The following is a 24,428-nucleotide window of genomic DNA, read 5'->3' as shown; positions in this document are numbered from 1 at the left end:
AAGAAGGCTGGCTGGGAAATAACTGATGGAATAAAGTGTTTGAGACTGCATGAAGAGATGGGATCCACAGCACAAGTGATAGATTGGTTCTCAAAGGGTGGAGATTCACCTCCTCTGTAGAGAAAGGAGGAAAGATAAAACAATAGAAGAAATAAATATAAGTTTGTAGATGGTGGGGAAGATGAAACTGAGGAGGATTATTACTGGACTAAAGGACGTTAGAAGGCATAATTCCCTTCTCAAAATGAGGGGACGAGTGGCATGGTACGGGTTTATGGTACAGCCATTAGTATGATAGGAATGGGAACTAAGAACATATAGAAAGATAGTTAAGAATTATTAAAAGCCCTTATAAGTTCAGAGAACCTGATTTTGTAGTGGTACCAATCTATCTGATTTTCTCCAGTAATGCTCAGCAGCTCAGGTGTAGGAATAGAGAGATTAAATCTTGATTGATTGAGGGCTGAAGTTTAAATGGAAGGTATCAATACAATAGAAGAACAAGACTGATTAAAGTGATGGCCATCCCCAATTCTGGAAGGAGAAAAAAATGAAAAAAGGAGTTGACAATTTATAAATCTCTAGAATGCTGAAGATCATGAAAGAGCTAGAGGTAGCTGTAGACAGAGAACAATGTATCAGAGTTTAAAGTTTAGAGGCAGGACAGTTCTGTATTATCACAAGGTCGATAGCAAAGTGAAGGAGTGAATATCGTATTTGTTGTGAAGGCCAACGAAACTAAGAGGTCAGGGTATTGAATGAATCATTCACATTAAAGACACCTAGGATAATGGCAGGACCAGGACTAAAGAGAGTACCATGAATCAGGTGCAAAACTGTCCATGGATGATTGTGGGGTAGTAGAGAATGACATGGCAATATGGCATAGCCTCAAAGGACGGAGGAATAAAGTTCTGGAAAAGGATAATGGAAAGCAAGAAATGGCCTTCTCATCCCTATACACAGAGAGAGAAAATTATCAGCTTCTATATGAAAGGGATACAGGGGAAGCATTATCATCTAGGGAAAGTTGGGTTTCACTTAAGACAAGGAGATGAAGAAGGAGAAAAGTTTACATCTTAGCAATGCGTTCCACAGCACAAGGTGGAAAGGGTTGGCAGAGGGGGCAGTAGTGGGTAGAAGAGTTGAAAAATGACCCTGGAACAAGAGAGACTTAGGTTCAAATCCTGATTCCCTCACTTACTACCTGTGATTTTGGCGTGATACATCACTTTTATGAATTTTAGTTTCTTCATTTGTAAAAACTGACTTAATAAAACCTATTCATAGAGTTGTAAGTAGTCCATAATATTAGCGATTAGTAGACAATAAAAGGTGTCAATTGGTAATAATAATTAACAGTAATGATAATGTACATATAAGTACATTGTAGTATATTTATATTGCAGACTAATATAGTCCACATTGATTTAAAAACTGATTAGATCCCACTGAATTATATATTTTTAAAGTATGAATTTTATGGTGTGTTAATCATATCTTAATTAAAAACTTGGTTAGATCAGTACATTTTTATATATTCAAGCATTTGTTATCAAATGAAGCATAATTTAAAACTCCCTACCTTCTATTTTGTTAAGGATTTTAATAAGTAAATGTTTTTCACCATCTGAATCCATTCTTATTATAATCAGCACCTGTTCAAAAATAAGAATTTCATATACATGTATATCTGAATGATTATTCTTTTTCATATTCTTTTGCTACAGTGACAAAAATAACAAACTTAATTGGTTACATGAAACTAACGACAATAAGGTGGCAAAGTAAATATTTGTATTGCAAAAGATATCAGTGCTTGAACACAAAGGGATAAATTCTGGTAAGATCAAATATTAATGAGGAAAGTATTTTGGAGTAGGGCATTCTTAGTATTCCTCAAGAATTCCAATATAGGTGACTATATATAAGTTGTCTCTGCCTGTACTGTAAGTGTTAAATTTAACCCAGGCAGGTTTGAATTGCTGAAGAAAACCAATGATTTGCTGCTATACTTTCCTACTTACCATTACAGTTTTGGGGGCGTGCAGGGTGGAGATAACAAATCAACCATAGGTTGTTTCCGTATCTTGGCTATTGTAAATAATGCTGCATGAACATAAGGGTGTATCTTTTCAAACTAGTGTTTTTGTATTCTTCGGTCAAATACCCGGAAGTGGGGTAGATGGTTCATATGGGAGTTCCATTCTTAATTTTTTTTTTTTTTTTTTGCAGTACGTGGGCCTCTCACCGTTGTGGCCTCTCCCGTTGCGGAGCACAGGCTCCGGACGTGCAGGCTCAGCGGCCATGGCTCACGGGCCCAGCCGCTCCGCGGCATGTGGGATCTTCCCGGACCAGGGCACGAACCCGTGTCCCCTGCATCGGCAGGCGGACTCTCAACCACTGAGCCACCAGGGAAGCCCCATTCTTAATTTTTTGAGGCATCTCTATACTGTTTTCCATAGTGGCTGCACCAACTTATGTTCCCACCAACAGTGTATGAGGGTTTCCTTTTCTCCAAATCCTCACCAAGTTATTATTTCTTGCCTTTTTGATAATAGCCATTATGATAGGTGTGATGTGATATCTCATTGTGGTTTTGATTTGCATTTCCCTAACAATTAGTGATGTTGAACATCTCTTCATGTGCCTACTGGCCATCTGTATGTCTTTTTTGGGAAAATGTCTATGAAGCTCCTCTGCCCATTTTTAAATTTTTTTGTAGTTGTTGTTGAGTAGTATGAGTTCTTTATATATTTTGGATATTAACACCTTATTGAATATAGTAATTTGCAAATATCTTCTCCTATTCAATAAGCTGTCTCTTCATTTTGATGATGATTTTCTTTGCTGTGCAGAAGCTTTTTAGTTTGATGTAGTCCCATTTGTTTATTTTTGCTTTTGTTTCCCTTGCCTGAGGAGACATAACCAGAAAGATATTGCTCAGACTGATGTCAAAGAGTGTACCGCCTATGTTTTATCGTTTCAGGTCTTACATTCCAATCCTTAATCCATTTTGAGTTGATTTTTGTGTATGGTGTGAGACAGTGGTCTACTTTTTTTTTTGGTATGTGGCTGTCCAGTTTTCCCAACACCATTTATTGAAGAGACTATCCTTTCTCTATTGTTTCTTCTTTGTTCCTTTGTTGTAAATTAATTGTCCATATATGTGTGGGTTTATTTCTGGGCTCTCAATTCTGTTCCACTGACCTATGTATCTGTTTTTCTGCCAATACCATGCTCTTTTGATTACTATAGCTTTGTAATGTAGTTTGAAATCAGGGACTGTGGTGCCTCCAGCTTTGTTCTTTTTTCTCAGGATTGCTTTGGCTAGTTATGGTCTTTTGTGGTTCCATATAAATTTTAGGATTTTTTGTTCTATTTCTGTGGAAAAATGTCCTTGGGATTTTGATAGGGATTGCATTGAATATGTAGATTGTTTTAGGTAATATGGACATTTCAACAATGTTAATTCTTCCAATCTATGGGCATGGAATATCTTTCCATTTATTTGCATCTTTAATTTCCTTCAACAATATCTTATACTTTTCAGTGTACAGGTCTTTTACCTCCTTGGTTAAATTTATTCCTAGGTATTTTTTGTTCTTTTTGTTGTGATTGTAAATGGGATTGTCTTCTTAATTTCTCTTTCTGCTAGCTCATTTTTAGCATATAGAAATGCAATAGATTTTTTTTTTTTTGCGCTACGCGGGCCTCTCACTTTTGTGGCCTCTCCTGTTGCAAAGCACAGGCTCCGGACGCGCAGGCTCAGTGGCCATGGCTCACAGGCCTAGCCGCTCTGCGGCCTGTGGGATCTTCCCGGACCAGGGCACGAAGCCATGTCCCCTGCATCGGCAGGCGGACTCTCAACCACTGTGCCACCAGGGAAGCCCACAATAGATTTTTATATGTTGATTTTGTACCCTGCAACTTTACTGTATTTGTTTTGTTATTTCTCATAGTTTTTTGGTGGAGTCTTTAGGGTTTTCTACACGTAAAATCATGTCACCTGCAACAGTGACAGTTTTACTTTTTCCTTTCCAATTTGGATGCATTTTATTTCTTTTTCTACCTAATTGCTCTGGCTATAATTTCTAATACTATATTGAATAATAATGGTGAGAGTGGGCATCCTTGTCTTGTTCCTGATTTTAGAGGGACAGTTTTCAGCTTTTCACCATTGAGTATGATGTTAGCTGTGGGTTTGTCATATATGGCCTCTATCATGCTGAGATACACTCCTTCTACACCCATTTCACTGAGAGTTTTTTTTTATCATAAATAGGTGTTGCATTTAGTCAAATGCTTTTTCTGCATCTATTGAGATGACCATATGTTTTTTATCTTTCATTTTGCTAAGGTGTATCACACTGGTTTGAGAATATTGAACCATCTTTGCATCCCAGGAATAAATCCTACTTGATAATGCTATATGAACGTTTTAATGTATTGTATTTGGTTTGCTAATATTTTGTTCAGGATTTTTGCATCTATATTCATCAGAGATATTGGTCAGTAATGTATATTTTTTGTATTGTTTTTGTCTGGACTTGGTATCAGGGTAATGCTGGCCTTGTAAAATGAGTTAGAAAGTGTTCCCTCCTCTTCAATATTTTGGAAGAGTTTGAGAAGGATGGATATTAATTCTTCTTTGAATGTTCGGTAGAATTCACTTGTGAAGCCATCTGATTCTGGGCTTTTGTTTTTTAGGAGGTTTTTTTTTCATCACTGTTTTAATCTCTTTACTAGAAACTGGTCTATTAATTTTTCCATTTCTTCATAATTCAGTCTTGGAAGGTTACATGATTCTAAGAATTTCTTCATTTCTTCTAGGTTGTCCACTTTGTTGGTTACTAACTATTCAGAATATTCTCTTACAATCTTTGTATTTTTGTGGTATCCATTGTTATTTTTCTCCTTTATTTTCTAATTTTATTTATCAGAGCCTTCTCTTTTTTTTTCTTAGTGAGTCTGGTTAAAGGTTTGTCATTTTTGTTTACCTTTTCAAAGAACCAACTCTTAGTTTCGCTGATCTCTTCTATTGTCTTTTTAGTCTCTATTTTATTTATTTTTGCTCTGATCTTTATTATTTCCTTCCTTCTACTGACTTTGGGCTTCATTTGTTTTTTTCTAGTTCCTTTAGGTGTAAGGTTAGATGATTTATTTGAGACTTTCTTGTTTCTTGAGATAGGCTTGTATTGATATAAACTTCCCTCTTAGTACTGCTTTTGCTGCATCCCATAGATTTTGGTATATTGTATTTTCATTTTCATTTGTCTTAAGGTATTTTAAAAATTCTCCTTTGATTTCTTCATTGACCCAATAGTTGCTCAGTAGCATGTTGTTCAGTCTCCACATATCTGTGATATTTTCAGCTATCTTCTTATAGTCTCATAGTGTTGTGGTTGGAAAAGATGCTTGATATGATTTCAATCTTCTTAAATTTATTGAGACTTGTTTTGTGTCCCAACATATGGTTTACCCCAGAGAAAGTTCCATGTGTGCTTGAGAAGAATGTGTATTTTGTTGCATTTGGATGGAATGTCCTATACCAATCTATCAAATCCATCCGGTTTAATGTTTCATTTAAGACCACTGTTTCCTTGTTGACTTTCTGTCTGGATGATCTATCTATTAATGTAAGTGGGGTGTTAAAGTCACCTCCTATTATTGTGCTGCACCAATTTCTCCCTTTAGGTCTGTTAATAATTGCTTTATATATTTTGGTGCTCCTATGTTAGGTGCACAGATATTACTAACTATTATGTCTTTTTTTGTTGTTTGTTTTACTATTACATCTTTTTGATGAATTATCCCCTTTATCAGAATATAATATCCTTCCTTGTCTCTTGTTACCTTTTTTTAGCTTAACGTGTATTTTGTCTGATATGAGTATGGCTACATCTGCTTTCTTTTGTCTGTCGTTTGTTTGGAGTATCATCTTCTATCACTTCACCTTGAGCCTATGTTTGTCTTTAGAGCTGAAGCGAGTCTCCCAGAGGCAGCATATAGTTGGCTCTTGTTTTTTAATCCATCCAGTCACTTTGTGTCTTTTGATTGGTGAATCCAATCCATTTACACTTAGGGTGATTATTGATAGATGAGTACTGCCATTCTATATTTTGTTTTCTGGTTGTTCTATATCTCCATTGTTTCCTTTTCCTGTGTTTCTGTCTGCCATTTTGGTTTGGTAGTTTTCTATGATGTTTTTCTCAGTTTCCTCTTTTTTTTATGTTTTGTGTCTCTGTTTTAGATTTATGCTTGGTGGTTACCAAGAGGTTTGTGTGAAATGTATCATAGATAAAGTAGTCCTTTTTCTGCTGATAGTATCTTATCTTCATTTGCCTATATGGGTTCCCTTCTTTTCCTCTTCCCCTTTTATGTTTTTCTTGTCTCAAATTATTCCTTTTTATATTACATTTGTTACCAAATTGAAGTGGCTATTGTTTTTTTCCTGATATTTCTCCCTTTAACCTTTAAGTTGTAATAAAGTATTTAAAAACCTATTCTGATACAGAGTTGCAATTTTCTGATTCTCTTCATCTATTTATCACCTTAAAGTTTTGTGTACTTTTGCCTTTTTTTTCTGGCAGCAGAGCTCCTTTCAACATTTCTTATAAGGCAGGTCTAGTGTTGATAAAAATCCCTCAGCTTTTGTTTGTCTGGGAAAGCCCTTATTTCTTCTTCATATCTGAATGATAACTTTGTTGGATAGAGTATTCTTGGATGACAGTTTTTATCTTTCAGTATTTTGAGAATGTCATTCCACTCCCTCCTGGCCTGTTGAGTTTCTGCTGAGAAATCTGCTGATCTGCTAATAGGAATTCCTTTGTAGGTTGCATCCTTTTTTCACTGACTGCATTTAAAATTCTTTTTCATTGACTTTTTTTTTTCCCCGGTACGCAGGTCTCTCACTGCTGTGGCCTCTTCCATTGCGGAGCACAGGCTCCAGACGTGCAGGCTCAGCGGCCATGGCTCACGGGCCTAGCTGCTCCGCGGCATGTGGGATCTTCCTGGACCGGGGCACGAACCTGCGTCCCCTGCATCGGCAGGCGGACTCTCAACCACTGCGCCACCAGGGAAGCCCTTTCATTGACTTTTGACAGTGTCTTGGAGAAGATCTTTTTGCATTGAGGTGATTAGGTGTTCTTGTAGCTTCATAGACTTGTATATCCAGTTCCTCCCCCAGGTTTGCGAAGTTCTCAGCTGTTATTTCTTTAAATAAACTCTCTGCTAACTTCTCTGTTTCTTCTTCTTCTGGGATAACCATTACCCTAATGTTGCCCTTCCTAAAAGAGTCAGATAATGCTCATAAAATTTCCCCCTTTTTTATATCTTAATTCTTTTTCCTCTTCTACCTGTATCATCTCTAGATTTCTAAATTTGAGCTCAATAATTCTTTCTTCCATATGGTCTTCTCTATTTCCAGTGCTTTCTAATGAATTCTCAATCTCATTTATTGAGCTCTTCAGCTTCAGAATTTCTGTTTGGTTCTTTTTTAGTTTCAGTCTCTTTGGTAAAGTATTCCTTCTGTTCATTAATTTTACTCCTGAGCTCATTGAACTGCCTTTCTGAGTTTTCTTGTAGCTTGTTGTTTCTTCATGACAGCTATTTTGAATTCTCTATCAGTTAGATTGCAATATTCCATGACTTTAAGTTTGATTTCTGATGAATTGTCATTTTGTTTTTGTGATACAGTGTTGCTGTGGTTCTTCATGGTGCTGGATAAGTTGTTCCTCAGCTGACACATCTGAAGTAGCGAACACCTTTCTTCTTTAGGTAAAAATAATTTTTTCTACTTGATTTTAATGAACCAACAAGTTATAAACTAGAAGCCGTTCTCTTTTTCTAAAAAAACATAAGACCCTGTTAGGAGATTTATTTATCACAAGGAAAAGATTTATCCAGCAAAAAAAATCTACTGAGACACAGCAGTTCCCTTTTCAGAGGTGCTGCAATAAAGAAGACAATAGCAATATCTTTACTGTTTAGGTCGATACAATTATTGGATGGGTGAAAGCAAGAAGCAAAAAATATAAATTTCACACTCAGTGACCTGGTAATTTGTCAGTCATTTTTCTTCATTAAACCTAATGCATCCTCTGGGACTGGGGCAGAGGATTCCAGAGAAATTGCACTCCTGGCCTGGCCATGCTCCAAATTCCATACCATCTTTTCTATTCCTTTCTTTCTTTTTTAAATTTTCATTGAGGTATACTTGATTTACAATGTTGTATTAGCTTCAGTTATACAGCAAAGTGAATCAGTTATACATATATCCATTCTTTTTTTAGATTCTTTTCCCGTATAGGCCATCACAGCATATTGAGTAGAGTTCCCTGTGCTATACAGTAGGTTATTATTAGTTGCCTATTTTATATATAGTAGTGAGTATATGTCAATCCCAATCTTCCAATTTATCCCTCCTCCCTTATCCCCTGTTAACCATGTTTGTTTTCTACATCTGTGACTCTATTTCTGTTTTGTAACTAAGTTCATTTATACCATTTTTTTAGATTCCACATATAAGTGGTATCATATATTTGTCTTTCTGTGTTTGACTTACTTCACTCAGAACGACAATCTCTAGGTCCATCCATGTTGCTCCAAATGGCATTATTTTGTTCTTTTTTATGGCTGAGTAATATTCCATTGTATATATGTGCCACATCTTCTTTATCTATTCCTCTGTTGATGGACATTTAGATTGCTTCCATGTCCTGGCTACTGTAAATAGCATTGCAATGAACACTGGGGTGCATGTATCTTTTCGAATTATGGTTTTCTCTGCGTATATGCCCAGGAGTGGGATTGCTGGGTGGTATGGTAGTTCTATTTTTAGTTTTCTAAGGAACCTCCATACTGTTCTCCATACTGGCTGTACCCCTTTACATTCCCACCAACAGTGTAGGAGGGTTCCCTTTTCTCCACACCCTCTCCAGCATTTACTGTTTGTAGATCTTTTTTTTTTTTTTTTTTTTTTGCGGTACGCGGGCCTCTCACTGTTGTGGCCTCTCCCTTTGCAGAGCACAGGCTCCGGACGCACAGGCTCAGTGGCCATGGCTCACGGGCCTAGCCACTCCACGGCATGTGGGATCTTCCCAGACCGGGGCACGAACCCGTGTCCCCTGCATCGGCAGGTGGACTCTCAACCACTACGCCACCAGGGAAGCCCTGTAGATCTTTTGATCATGGCCATTCTGACCCGTGTGAGGTGATACCTCATTGTAGTTTTGATCTGCATTTCTCTAATAATTAGTGAATTTTTTAAAGACTTATTTATTATTTATTTATTTAATTTATTTTTGGCTGCATTGGGTCTTAGTTGCGGCACTTCGGGCTCTTTGTTGCAGTGCATGGGCTTCTCACTAGTTTTCTCTTCTCTAGTTGTGGCACACGGGTTCCAGAGTGCGTGGGGTCTGTAATTTGGGGCCTGCAGGCTCTCTAGTTGAGTCGTGTGAGCTCAGTAGTTGTGGCACGCGGGCTTAGCTGCCCCGCGGCATGTGGGATCTTAGTTCCCTGACCAGGCTTTGAACCTGTGTCCCTTGCATTGTAAGGTGGATTCTTTACCACTGGACTACCAGGGAAGTCCCTATTAGTGATGTTGAACATCTTTTCATGTGCTTTTTGGCCATCTGTATGTCTTCTTTGGAGAAATGTCTATTTGTATCTTCTGCTCATGTTTTGATTGGGTTGTTTGTTTTTTTGATATTGAGTTGCATGAGCTATTTGTATATTTTGGAGATTAATCTCTTGTCGGCTGCTTCATTTGCAAATATTTTCTCCCATTTTAAGGGTTGTCTTTTTGTTTTGTTTATGGTTTCCTTTGCTGTGTAAAAGCTTTTAAGTTTAATTAGATCCCATTTGTTTATTTTTGTTTTTATTTTCATTAGTCTAGGAGGTGGATCAAAAAAGATCTTGCTGAGATTTATGTCAAAGAGTGTTCTGCCTATGTTTTCCTCTAAGAGTTTTACAGTATCTGGCCTTACATTTAGGTCTTTAATCCATTTTGAATTTATTTTTGTGTATGATGTTAGGAAATGTTCTAGTTTCATTCTTTAGCATATAGCTGTCCAGTTTTCCCAGCACCACTTACTGAAGAGGCTGTCTTTTCTCCATTGTAAATAGAAGCCTTTCTCTTATTTTCCAGTAGGTGGCACTATAGAACATTGTTTTCTCTTACCTGTGCTGCCTCTGGTTGTGTTTGAGTATTGGCACTTTCTACCCTCCGTGTCTACATCAGAGGGGTCACCCAAAGCATTTGTTGTCACTGCTTGTGCCTCTGGGGTTGTTGGTGCCTTGCTGTTTCTGGTGTTATTGATGTCACTGCCTGAGTACTAGGACGGTGGCCTCATTTGGGATCCCTGAGTCACAGGCTCTGCCACTGCAGAAGGAGCAGGAAGGCCGGGAGGAGGAACTGGGGTCATGTGTGCCGTTCCTTTTCTGGTGCTCTTGGGTTTCTGGGCTCACTCACTGCTGATGGAGGGTGGGGCGCCAGAGCTGTGGGTGGCTCTGAGCTGGAGGGACAGGGTCATAGGCCTCGTGCCACGGCTGCTCCAGCTATCTGTGGCTGTGGGTACCAGTGCAAGTGGGAGGCCGGGGTCATGTGGGATGCCGCCCTCGCTGCTACTGGGTTCTCTGGACTGGGGTTCAGCTGCTACAGCCCAGGGTCCAAAATTGCAGGCACTGCCTATGCTGATCCTCCAGTTCTGCCTCTTCTATGGGTTCCATTCCACCTATCTTTACAGGTACAGATGGGTGGAACTCTCCAGTGTCCTGGTGTTAGGCAAAGGCCCCTTTGTTGAGTTGTGGATGTTTTCCTGGTTGCAGATTGAAGGGGAGAGCCGAGAGAGCATCTCTTCCTGCCATGATGCTGACATCACTCCCCAATTTTAAATTTCTTACTGATTGATTTAATTTGTTTTAATGACAGGCAAGTTACCCAAGTAACCATAGAGTTGGGGATAAGAATATCCCCAGCAGGGACAGAGGAAAACGAAGAAAAAGGCCAAATTTGTTTCCAGATTTAGTGTAAAGATTTTGAGATGCTTTTCTGCTTGAAAATATTTTTTAAAGTATTTTCTCTTAAATCTTTACTTATGCAAACTTTGTTCAATGCTTGATGTAGAGTGGGCAAAAAATTTCCAACATAATCCAAGAAATAAACAAGTGCTTTTTTTTTAGAATTACATAAGATGAGATTCTGGCTCAATATCTAAAAATTAATTACTGTAGTTCTATTGTTGGTATGTGTTCATGAACTTACAAGTAGAAAACAAAATTTTTGAGATTTAAAGGATTAATCCACAGAAAACTATGTATAATAAAAATTAAAGTATTAAAAAAATTCAAGACATATAAATAATGATGCCAATGATCCTTTCTCTGGGTCTGATTCTGTCCTGTTAACTTACTCAAGGAGAAAACTGTCAAGGGACCAAATAGTATATACTATACTATTTCATAATTTCAAATTAAATGCAAAAATTTATCTTACATCCAATTCTTATATAAGCTGATTGCTGTTATCTGCTTTATTTCAGTACTTACCTTAATTTGCTGTCCACTTTGCATCCAATTTAGTATCTGACATTGCAATTCTTGTATCTTGTAGCTGGTTTCAGGCTTTTTTTCCCTAATAAACTGTACAATCTCCAGTTGTCGCCAAATGTCATCCAAATAGGAGCCTAAAATGCTTTTGTAGATATCTTTTGCATTTGACAAATATCCTGTTAAAAACAAAAGTGGGAAAAAAAGCATGTCTTTTTGTTCTTTTAGAAACTGCATGGTAAAAACCTAAAAGGAAATAAGGGTCATAGCAGAGACAGTTAAATTTCCCTTTACTACTTTTCTGATTTTGATCAAAGATAGAAACTAATGAAAACCTTAAGTTTAAGTGAAGCTGAGAAATATGTAGCAAATGTTTATTTTTAAGCTACATAATACCAATATAACTGGATATACTCTACATATTCTCTGAATATTTCTCATCCTTTCCTGCCTTCTGGCTTGTTAAATGCTATTGCCTTCTTCCTAAACCCTAGAATCTACACTTACATGCAAGTCCTGTGGTAATGCATTTCACTGAGATTTTCTTGGTATGCTATCGATACAGCTTTGCACTTGATTTCTGGTTATTTATGTATACGACTTAACAACCTCACTAGTCTATAAGCTCTCATAATCCATGATATTTAAGCATAATTAATTTATGTAGCTGCTAAAACAGCAGTGCCTAAATTCAGACTCACTAAAAGCAATTTTAAACACAGAATCCTGAGACCTATCCTTGAAGGTTCAAATTCAAGAAATCTAGATTGAGTCCCAGGGATTCCTATGTGTAAAACTTCTCCCAGTGATTCTACTGCACAGTGAATTTTGTGAATTACTGAAGTAGAGCACCTGGTAGAGTAACTTATGTAGATCAGGTATTCAATGAATATCTGGACAATAATAAATCAAAAAGTTAATGTTCATGTTTTTATACTATGTACATATTAATTATAATTTTATATTAATACAGCTAGAATGATGGGCAATTTAGAGACTGACTTACGTTCTTTCTGCTTACTAATCTCCAAACTTCCCACTGATTCTCCATACTGCCATTAGACGTAACCTTCTGAAAGACAAACCTAATCCAGTAGCTTCCCTGTTTCAATGGCTCCCTATCATTTACAGAGTACTGACTGAACTCTTTTGTGTAGCTTAAAAGGCTTTTCATGATTTGGCTCTTTCTTACTTCTTCAGGCTTAGCTCTCTTTGCTTTCCACCTTGTACTCCTCAATTTAGCCACATGGAACTGTTTGTCATACACCCACTAAGTCATTCTTCTAGGCTCTTAATTCTGCCTACAATACCCTTTCATATTTTATTTACTTGGCGAACTCCTACTTATTTAAAAAAAATTCAGCTTGAAAGGGTAACAGTCACCATCCTTTGTGCCATTACTATGTATCTCTACTACAGTACCCATTACACAATACTGAATTTATTTCTGGGTTAAAGCCCAGAAGTGAAACTCTATACTTTTAACCTTGAAACTAATTACCTTGCTAGTTTGGGAAAAGAAGCAAATTGGAAGCTGGGAGAAAATACAGAATTCTGGGTCCAGGGTAGGCAGTCAGACCCACATGGACCTTTCTTCCTCTGTCACTATTCACAGAGAAAGAAAGGAGGACAACCTAACTTGCTCTTTGATTTTGAGAGGTTTAGAGGAGTGAGAAAGCCTTCTACTAAAAGTGTCCAAGGCAGCAAGGTTACTCATTATGGCTTGGTACCTAGGGTTTAAGAAGTTATGTTTTCCAACAAGGATTTTACTTTTATAAGTATTCCTCAAGGTAGCCAAATAGTAATGCCAAAGTTTGATTTAGTAAAGGCATTTCTTTGAGGAACAGAAACAATTCAGTTCAAGTATATAGCTCTCAATGGTCTCACTTAATCCTAGGGTAAAATATAGAGTACTTAAAGGTGAATATACTTTAAGCAATCCTCCATAAATATTATTTCTCTAATGCAAGATTTTGATAAGTATTGAGCACGAGTGAGTCACAACTGTACTCTCCCTGGAAGTCCAAATATTCTAGATTCTGACATTCTGCCTTACTATTATGCTTTTATAGTTAGCTTAGTTGTTGGTAGGACTGACAATCTTCTATGGCAGCTGAAAATTATAATGAAGACAGGTGACTGAACAGAAGCATGTGACACTACACCATTATACTAGCTACAGATACTGTAAACTAGGGCTATAGTTGTCTGGGAATGGAGACAAGACAACTTGATCCAGCATCAGCACTCAAATGCTTTAATTGGAGAAGAAAGGAAAAGCACCATGTTGGGCTTTCTAAAGGTAGCTGTAACTTAGTTATAATACCTGGCCAGATAATAATAATATAATACTTGGCCAAGTATTACAACTCCCAATGATGTAGAGGGAGTACAGTTGTAACTCGCTGCTGCCCAGCACTTATCCAAACCTTGGATTAGAGAAATAATATTTGTCTGAGTCACAGGTAAGAAAAAATGTCTGCATCACAGATCAGAGAAAAAATATTTTCACTTTGTATATAATGGGTTCTAGAAACTTTAAATTATAAAACATAATCCTAAAAAGATACCATTACTAAACAAGTCTAAACAACCTGCAATAAGGGGCCTAAAACAGTAATGCAGTAAGACAGATACTTTAAGGATTTTAATAGTTTAGAAAAAAATTCCAAAATATTTAAAATTTTCAATACATTCAAAATAGTTTGATTTTTAATACTCAAGTAATTCATATCCTAACTTACATGCACAACTAAAAAAGAAATTGCAGAAGATCTTGCTATATAGCTATATTGCATCTAGCAAAGATTCGAAGACACAGATATTCAATGAGGACCTAAAATGTATATGTCAAAGTGTCATCTTACATTAAAAAGCAGTGCATAATAAAAAGAAATGAAATTGAGTTATTTGTAGCAAGGTAGATGGACCTAGAGACTGTCACACAGAGTGAAGTAAGTCAGAAAGAGAAAAACAAATACAGCATGCTAACACATATATATGGAATCTGAAAAAAAAAATGGTTCTGATGAACCTAGGGGCAGGACAGGAATAAAGACGCAGATGTAGAGAATGGACTTGAGGACACGGGGAGGGGGAAGGGTAAGCTGGGACGAAGTGAGAGAGTGGCATGGACATATATATACTACCAAATGTAAAACAGATAGCTAGTGGGAAGCAGCCACATAGCACAGGGAGATCAGCTCGGTGTTTTGTGACCACCTAGAATGGTGGGATAGGGAGGGTGGGAGGGAGACGCAAGAGGGAGGAGATATGGGGATATATGTATATGTATAGCTGATTCACTTTGTTATACAGCAGAAACTAACACACCACTGTAAAGCAATTATACTCCAATAAAGATGTTGAAAAAAAATGCAGTGCATAATAATGATTACACAGTCAAATCCCTTAAGGCCATTAGGAGTCTGTAATTCAGGCCTAGAATAGAGAACCTTACACCTATTTTTCTAGGTGATGATTGTTGTTACAGAAAATTTCTTTTAATGAATATAAGGAGAATAAAATATATATTCCATGATAATTATGTCTATATATATAATGTTTAATGCAGGAAAAAAAACTACATAATTTCTTACAAAGTGCATCTTTTTCAGAAAAGTAAACGTTATTTCAGACAAAATATTTCAATAGGAAGAAAAGGGGAAATAAAAAATTTTCACACCAACCCAATGCTGTGTCCAAGCTACATGTTAAAAGGACATCTCTAATTGTTACCAAAAGGTGTAAGAGGGCAGCATACTTGAATGTCATTTCTCTTTCAACATTTTTACCTAGGTAAGCAAAAACATATTTAAAGACAGAATATACATTAGAATTTTAGAATATATATCAGAATGCTTAACAATAATAGATAACATTTATTATTGAGTGCTTACTATGTGCCAAGCTGTATATAATCTGTTTATTTCATTGAATCTCTAACAATAACCCTATCAGACAAGTTTACTATGATCTTGATTTTATGGATGAGAAAACAGTCTTAATGAGGTTAGGTAACTGCCCAAGGTCAATTTGTGCATAAATGATGGAGCTGGCATTCCAACCCCTACAGCTAACCTCAGAGTTCATACTTTGCTGCTTCCAAAGAATGTTCAATTATTTCTACTCTTGGTAGGAAGAAGGACAATGATTCCCAGTTATGTAACAAGAAGAAAATTAAACTCATAACTTGCCAACTGGTTTAGATAAAGGTGGAGGATCATAACGTAAAGCAATACATTGAAATGGAGGTAGACACCTGGGAATATTTGTCCAAAGATATGACTCAAACAAAAGAGGTACTTATAGGGACAAGACAATTATCTAATTAATAGGTTCCATGTAGTTCCAAGCTTATTGAAGATGATAGATTGGATTTTACTGCATGCAAAAGTGCGGCCACGAAGACCGGATTCCAGGCCTAATTTATTATAAAGCAGAAACTAACACACCATTGTAAAGCAATTATACTCCAATAAAGATGTTTTAAAAAAAGTATGAAAACTATTGATTTAAGCAATGAAGATCGAAGCAAATAATCAGTGGTCACTGGGAATCAAGGAGCAACAGAAAAACCAGTTATGGGTAGTACCTCCAGCCCCTGGAAGGACTTGTGTAAACAAGTCAATCATGACCAGGAAGGGAAAAGAAGAGAGCAGAGAAACCAAATTTGGTATCATTTTCCTCTGTCTTTGGGAAAACATTTCTTACAGTGCAGATCCGCAGCCGATGAATTCTTTCAGTTTTTGTATGTCTGAACACACCTCTATTTCCCCTTTGTTTTTTTTTTTTTTTTTAACATCTTTATTGGGGTATAATTGCTTTACAATGGTGTGTTAGTTTCTGCTTTATAACAAAGTGAATCAGTCATACATAAACATATGTTCCCATATGTCTTCCCTGTTGCGTCTCCCTCCCTCCCACCCTCCCTATCCCACCCCTCCAGGCTGTCACAAAGCACCGAGTCAATATCCCTGTGCCATGCGGCTGCTTCCCACTAGCTATCTACCTTACTACGTTTGTTAGTGTGTATATGCCCATGACTCTCTCTCGTCCTGTCACAGCTCACCCTTCCCCCTCCCCATAACCTCAAGTCCGTTCTCTAGGAGGTCTGCGTCTTTATTCCTGCTTTACCCCTAGGTTCTTCATGACATTTTTTTTCTTAAATTCCATATATATGTGTTAGCATACGGTATTTGTCTTTCTCTTTCTGACTTACTTCACTCTGTATGACAGACTCTAGGTCTATCCACCTCATTACAAATAGCTCAATTTCATTTCTTTTTATGGCTGAGTAATATTCCATTGTATATATGTGCCACATCTTCTTTATCCATTCATCCGATGACGGGCACTTAGGTTGTTTCCATCTCCGGGCTATTGTAAATAGAGCTGCAATGAACATTTTGGTACATGACTCTTTTTGAATTTTGGTTTTCTCAGGGTATATGCCCAGTAGTGGGATTGCTGGGTCATATGGTAGTTCTATTTGTAGTTTTTTAAGGAACCTCCATACTGTTCTCATAGTGGCTGAACCAATTCACATTCCCACCAGCAGTGCAAGAGTGTTCCCTTTTCTCCACACCCTCTCCAGCATTTATTGTTTCTAGATTTTTTGATGATGGCCATTCTGACTGGTGTGAGATGATATCTCATTGTAGTTTTGATTTGCATTTCTCTAATGATTAATGATGTTGAGCATTCTTTCATGTGTTTGTTGGCAGTCTGTATATCTTCTTTGGAGAAATGTCTATTTAGGTCTTCTGCCCATTTTTGGATTGGGTTGTTTGTTTTCTTGTTATTGAGCTGCATGAGCTGCTTGTAAATTTTGGAGATTAATCCTTTGTCGGTTGCTTCATTTGCAAATATTTTCTCCCATTCTGAGGGTTGTCTTTTGGTCCTGTTTATGGTTTCCTTTGCTGTGCAAAAGCTTTGAAGTTTCATTAGGTCCCATTTGTTTATTTTTGTTTTTATTTCCATTACTCTAGGAGGTGGGTCAGAAAGGATCTTGCTGTGATTTATGTCATAGAGTGTTCTGCCTATGTTTTCCTCTAAGAGTTTGATAGTTTCTGGCCTTACATTTAGGTCTTTAATCCATTTTGAGCTTATTTTTGTGTATGGTGTTAGGGAGTGATCTAATCTCATACTTTTACATGTACCTGTCCAGTTTTCCCAGCACCACTTATTGAAGAGGCTGTCCTTTCTCCATTGTACATTACTGCCACCTTTATCAAAGATAAGGTGTCCATATGTGCATGGGTTTATCTCTGGGCTTTCTATCCTGTTCCATTGATCTATCTTTCTGTTTTTGTGCCAGTACCATACCGTCTTGATAACTGTAGCTTTGTAGTATAGTCTGAAGTCAGGGAGCCTGATTCCTCCAGTTCCTTCTTTCGTTCTCAAGATTGCTTTGGCTATTCGGGGTCTTTTGTGTTTCCATACAAATTGTGAAATTTTTTGTTCTAGTTCTGTGAAAAATGCCAGTGGTAGTTTGATAGGGATTGCATTGAATCTATAGATTGCTTTGGGTAGTAGAGTCATTTTCACAATGTTGATTCTTCCAATCCAAGAACATGGTATATCTCTCCATCTATTTGTATCATCTTTAATTTCTTTCATCAGTGTCTTATAATTTTCTGCATACAGGTCTTGTGTCTCCTTAGGTAGGTTTATTCCTAGATATTTTATTCTTTTTGTTGCAATGGTAAATGGGAGTGTTTTCTTGATTTCACTTTCAGATTTTTCATCATTAGTATATAGGAATGCCAGAGATTTCTGTGCATTAATTTTGTATCCTGCCACTTTACCAAATTCATTGATTAGCTCTAGTAGTTTTCTGGTAGCATCTTTAGGGTTCTCTATGTATAGGATCATGTCATCTGCAAACAGTGACAGCTTTACTTCTTCTTTTCCGATTTGGATTCCTTTTATTTCCTTTTCTTCTCTGATTGCTGTGGCTAAAACTTCCAAAACAATGTTGAATAATAGTGGTGAGAGTGGGCAACCTTGTCTTGTTCCTGATCTTAGTGGAAATGCTTTCAGTTTTTCACCATTGAGGATGATGTTTGCTGTGGGCTTGTCATATATGGCCTTTATTATGTTGAGGAAAGTTCCCTCTATGCCTACTTTCTGCAGGGTTTTTATCATAAATGGGTGTTGAATTTTGTCAAAAGCTTTCTCTGCATCTATTGAGATGATCATATGGTTTTTCTCCTTCAATTTGTTAATATGGTTTATCACATTGATAGATTTGCGTATATTGAAGAATCCTTGCATTCCTGGAATAAACCCCACTTGATCATGGTGTATGATCCTTTTAATGTGCTGTTGGATTCTGTTTGCTAGTATTTTGTTGAGGATTTTTGCATCTATGTTCATCAGTGATATTGGCCTGTAGTTTTCTTTCTTTGTGACATCCTTGTCTGGTTTTGGTATCAAGGTGATGGTGGCCTCGTAGAAGGAGTTTGGGAGTGGTCCTCCCTCTGCTATATTTTGGAAGAGTTTGAGAAGGATAGGTGTTAGCTCTTCTCTAAATGTTTGATAGAATTCGCCTGTGAAGCCATCTGGTCCTGGGCTTTTCTTTGTTGGAAGGTTTTTAATCACAGTTTCAATTTCAGTGCTTGTGATTGGTCTGTTCATATTTTCTATTTCTTCCTGATTCAGTCTTGGCAGGTTGTGCATTTCTAAGAATTTGTCCATTTCTTCCAGATTGTCCATTTTATTGGCATAGAGTTGTTTGTAGTAATCTCTCATGATCTCTTTTATCTCTGCAGTGTCAGTTGTTACCTCTCCTTTTTCATTTCTAATTCTATTGATTTGAGTCTTCTCCCTTTTTTTCTTGATGAGTCTGGCTAGTGGTTTATCTATTTTGTTTATCTTCTCAAAGAACCAGCTTTTAGTTTTATTGATCTTTGCTATTGTTTCCTTCATTTCTTTTTCATTTATTTCTGATCTGATTTTTATGATTTCTTTCCTTCTGCTAGCTTTGGGGTTTTTTTGTTCTTCTTTCTCTAATTGCTTGAGGTGCAAGGTTAGGTTGTTTATTCGAGATGTTTCCTGCTTCTTAAGGTGGGCTTGTATTGTTATAAACTTCCCCCTTAGAACTGCTTTTGCTGCATCCCACAGGTTTTGGGTCGTTGTGTCTCCATTGTCATTTGTTTCTAGGTATTTTTTGATTTCCTCTTTGATTTCTTCAGTGATATCTTCATTATTAAGTAGTGTATTGTTTAGCCTCCATGTGTTTGTATTTTTTACAGACCTTTTCCTGTAATTGATATCTAGTCTCATGGCATTGTGGTCAGAAAAGATACTTGATACAATTTCAATTTTCTTAAATTTACCAAGGCTTGATTTGTGACCTAAGATATGATCTATTCTGGAGAATGTTCCATGAGCACTTGAGAAAAATGTGTATTCTGTTGTTTTTGGATGGAGTGTCCTATAAATATCAATTAAGTCCATCTTGTTTAATGTATCATTTAAAGCTTGTGTTTCCTTATTTATTTTCATTTTGGATGATCTGTCCATGGGTGAAAGTGGGGTGTTTAAGTCCCCTAATATGAATGTGTTACTGTCGATTTCCCCTTTTATGGCTGTTAGTATTTGCCTTATGTATTGAGGTGCTCCTATGTTGGGTGCATAAATATTTACAATTGTTATATCTTCTTCTTGGATCGATCCCTTGATCATTATGTAGTGTCCTTCTTTGTCTCTTTTAATAGTCCTTATTTTAAAGTCTATTTTGTCTGATATGAGAATTGCTACTCCAGCTTTCTTTTGGCTTCCATTTGCATGGAATATCTTTTTCCATCCCCTTACTTTCAGTCTGTATGTGTCTCTAGGTCTGAAGTGGGTCTCTTGTAGACAGCATATATAAGGGTCTTGTTTTTGTATCCATTCAGCTAATCTGTGTCTTTTGGTGGGAGCATTTAGTCCATTTACATTTAAGGTAATTATCGATATGTATGTTCCTATTCCCATTTTCTAAATTGTTTTGGGTTCGTTATTATAGGTCTTTTCCTTCTCTTGTGTTTCTTGCCTAGAAAAGATCCTTTAGCATTTGTTGTAAAGCTGGTTTGGTGGTGCTGAACTCTCTCAGCTTTTGCTTGTCTGTAAAGGTTTTAATTTCTCCATCAAATCTGAATGAGATCCTTGCTGGGTAGAGTAGTCTTGGCTGCATGTTTTTCTCCTTCATCACTTTCAGTATGTCCTGCCACTCCCTTCTGGCTTGTAGGGTTTCTGCTGAGAGATCAGCTGTTAACCTTATGGGGATTCCCTTATGTGTTATTTGTTGTTTTTCCCTTGCTGCTTTTAATATGCTTTCTTTGTATTTAATTTTTGACAGTTTGATTAATATGTGTCTTGGCGTATTTCTCCTTGTATTTATCTTGTATGGGACTCTCTGTGCTTCCTGGACTTGATTAACTATTTCCTTTCCCATGTTAGGGAAGTTTTCAACTATAATCTCTTCAAATATTTTCTCAGTCCCTTTCTTTTTCTCTTCTTCTTCTGGAACCCCTATAATTCGAATGTTGGTGCGTTTAATGTTGTCCCAGAGGTCTCTGAGACTGTCCTCAGTTCTTTTCATTCTTTTTTCTTTATTCTGCTCTGCAGTAGTTATTTCCACTATTTTATCTTCCAGGTCACTTATCTGTTCTTCTGCCTCAGTTATTCTGCTATTGATCCCATCTAGAGTACTTTTAATTTCATTTATTGTGTTGTTCATCGTTGCTTGTTTCATCTTTAGTTCTTCTAGGTCCTTGTTAACTGATTCTTGCATTTTGTCCAATCTATTGTCCATTCTATCTCCAAGATTTCGGATCAACCTTACTATCATTATTCTGAATTCTCTTTCAGGTAGACTGCCTATTTCCTCTTCATTTGTTAGGTCTGGTGCATTTTTATCTTGCTCCTTTATCTGCTGTGTGTTTTTCTGTCTTCTCATTTTGCTTATCTTACTGTGTTTGGGGTCTCCTTTTTGCAGGCTGCAGGTTCGTAGTTCCTCCTGTTTTTGATGTCTGTCTCCAGTGGCTAAGGTTGGTTCAGTGGGTTGTGTAGGCTTCCTGGTGGAGGGGACTAGTGCCTGTGTTGTGGTGGATGAGGCTGGATCTTGTCTCTCTAGTGGGCAGGTTCACGTCTGGTGGTGTGTTTTGGGGTGTCTGTGGCCTTATTATGATTTTAGGCAGCCTCTCTGCTAATGGGTGGGGTTGTGTTCCTGTTTTGCTAGTTGTTTGGCATAGGTTTTCCAGCACTGTGGCTTGCTGGTCGTTGAGTGAAGCTGGGTGCTGATGTTAAGATGGAGGTCTCTGGGAGATTTTCGCCGTTTGATATTATGTGGAGCTGGGAGGTCTCTTGTTGATCAGTGTCCTGAAGTTGGCTCTCCTACCTCAGAGGCAGAGCCCTGCCTCCTGGCTGGAGCACCAAAAGCTTTTCATCCACACGGCAGCTGCCACTTCTGCCTTTCAGACGAAGCCTCGCAGTGTGGCCATGCACGCCGTTCTCTTAAAACGGATGCCAGGAGTTCCCTTGAAAATGGCTTTTCATTCCGGGCAGTGAAGCAACCCCTTTACCATGAGGAGTGTAACAGCAACGGTAAAGTCGTTTCATCCCCACCTTTCAGCCATACTGCTTGCACTCTCTTCATCTGTCTTCCGGTAAAAGCATCACTCACGACCAGCAGGGGGAGCTCAAACGATAGCTTTATCCGTTCTCTGCTCCCAATCACAAACAGGTATTCATGCTTCCTGGACTTGCAGGTTTTTCCTGAGCATCCTTGATTGCAAGTGATCACAGATAAATCCTTCCTCGTTACCTGTAAGTGCGCCTCCACTCCGCTCCGGAAAGGGGACAGAGGGCTCCCCTTTGTTTTTGTAATGTATTTTTGCCTAGTACAGAATAGGTTGGTGGTTTTTTCTTTCAGGTTTTTTCTTTTTTTTTTTTTTTTTTGCAGTACGTGGGCCCCTCACTGTCGTAGCCTCTACCGCTGCGGAGCACAGGCTCTGGACACGCAGGCTCCGCGGCCACGGCTCACAGGCCCAGCCGCTCCGCGGCATGTGGGATCTTCCCACACCGGGGCACGAACCCACGTCCCCTGCATCAGCAGGCGGACTCTCAACCACTGCGCCACCAGGGAAGTCCACTTTCAGGTATTTTAAAGATGTTATTCCACCTTCTTTTCACTTGCACTATTTCTTTATTTTTAAAAATTTTTTTAACATCTTTATTGGAGTGTAATTGCTTTACAATTGTGTGTTAGTTTCTGCTTTATAACAAAGTGAATCAGTTATACATATTCATGTGTTCCCATATCTCTTCCCTCTTGTGTCTCCCTCCCTCCCACACTCCCTATCCCACCCCTCCAGGTGGTCACAAAGCACAGAGTTGATCTCCCTGTGCTATGCGGCTGCTTCCCACTAGCTATCTATTTTACATTTGGTAGTGTATATATGTCCATGCCACTCTCTCACTTTGTCACAGCTTACCCTTCCCCCTCCCCATATCCTCAAGTCCATTCTCTAGTAGGTCTGTGTCTTTATTCCCGTCTTACCCCTAGGTTCTTCATGACCTTTTTTTCCCTTAGATTCCATATATATGTGTTAGCATACGGTATTTGTCTTTCTCTTTCTGACTTACTTCACTCTGTATGACAGACTCTAGGTCCATCCACCTCATTACAAATAACTCAGTTTCGTTTCTTTTTATGGCTGAGTAATATTCCATTGTATATATGTGCCACATCTTCTTTATCCATTCATCTGTTGATGGACACTTAGATTGCTTCCATCTCCTGGCTATTGTAAATAGTGCTGCAATGAACATTCTGGTACATGACTCTTTTTGAATTATGGTTTTCTCAGGGTATATGCCCAGTAGTGGGATTGCAAGGTCATATGGTAGTTCTATTTGTAGTTTTTTAAGGAACCTCCATACTGTTCTCCATAGTGGCTGTACCAATTCACATTCCCAGCAGCAGTGCAAGAGTGTTCCCTTTTCTCCACACCCTCTCCAGCATTTATTGTTTCTAGATTTTTTGATGATGGCCATTCTGACCGGTATGAGATGATATCTCATTGTAGTTTCGATTTGCATTTCTTCTAACACATGAAAGAATGCTCAACATCACTTGCACTATTTCTGACAAGAAATTTGACGTCAACCTTGTTATTGTTTCTCTTTTGCAGCATATATTTTTTTCCTTCTGGCTGCTCCTACAATTTTCTCTTTATCACTGGTTTTGAGCAACTTGATTATAATATGCCTTGGTGTAGCTTTACTATGCTTCTTGTGCTTAGGGTTCATTGAGTTTCTTGGATCTGTGGGTTTGTAGTTTTCACTGAGTTTGGCAAAATTTCAGTCATTATTTCTTCAAATATTTTATCTGTTTACCCCCTTTTGCCTCTCCTTTGAGAACTCTAATGCTAGTATATAAGGCTATTTGAAGTTGTTTCACAGCCCACTATGCTCTTTTCTTTCCTTCTTTTTTATTCTTTTATCCACCTGGGTTTTATTTTAGATAGTTTCTATTGTTATGCTTACAAGTTAGCTAGTCTTTTCTTCTGCAATATTTAATCTGCCATTAACTCCATCCAGTGTATTTTTCATCTCATGCATTGTAGTTTATTCTCTAAAACTACGATTTGCATCTCTTTTATGTCTCTAGCTTATTGAATGTATGGAATACAGTTATAATAAGTTTCAGTGTCCTCTCTGTTAATTCTAACATCTTTGTCAGCTCTGAGTTTGTTTTGATTGATTATTCTCCTTATGGGCTGTGTTTTCCTGTCTCTTGTTATGCTTGACAATCTTTGATCAGATGTCAAACATTGTGAATTTTACCTTGTTAGTGCTAAATATTTCTGTATTCATATAAATAGTCT

At 37.7% G+C, this 24,428-nt stretch overlaps 1 protein-coding gene across 1 annotated transcript in view; it reads right to left on the bottom strand.

The window, feature by feature from the left end:
- SHOC1 (shortage in chiasmata 1) overlaps nt 1-24,428 on the bottom strand; it is a gene marked incomplete at both ends in the record, with an annotated part of 95,564 nt that overhangs the window by 24,100 nt on the left and 47,036 nt on the right. The window contains 3 exons of the mRNA XM_082843643.1: nt 1,586-1,658; nt 11,551-11,729; nt 15,240-15,344. Of these exons, the coding sequence (XP_082699769.1) occupies nt 1,586-1,658; nt 11,551-11,729; nt 15,240-15,344 (357 nt within the window). The remainder of the gene's footprint in view (nt 1-1,585; nt 1,659-11,550; nt 11,730-15,239; nt 15,345-24,428) is intronic.

This window comes from Leucopleurus acutus, assembly GCF_964270905.1.
Source record: "Leucopleurus acutus genome assembly, chromosome: 7".
NCBI lineage: Eukaryota > Metazoa > Chordata > Mammalia > Artiodactyla > Delphinidae > Leucopleurus > Leucopleurus acutus.
The sequence above is the reverse complement of the archived record's forward strand: the minus strand, read 5'-3'. Positions and strand labels throughout refer to the sequence as shown.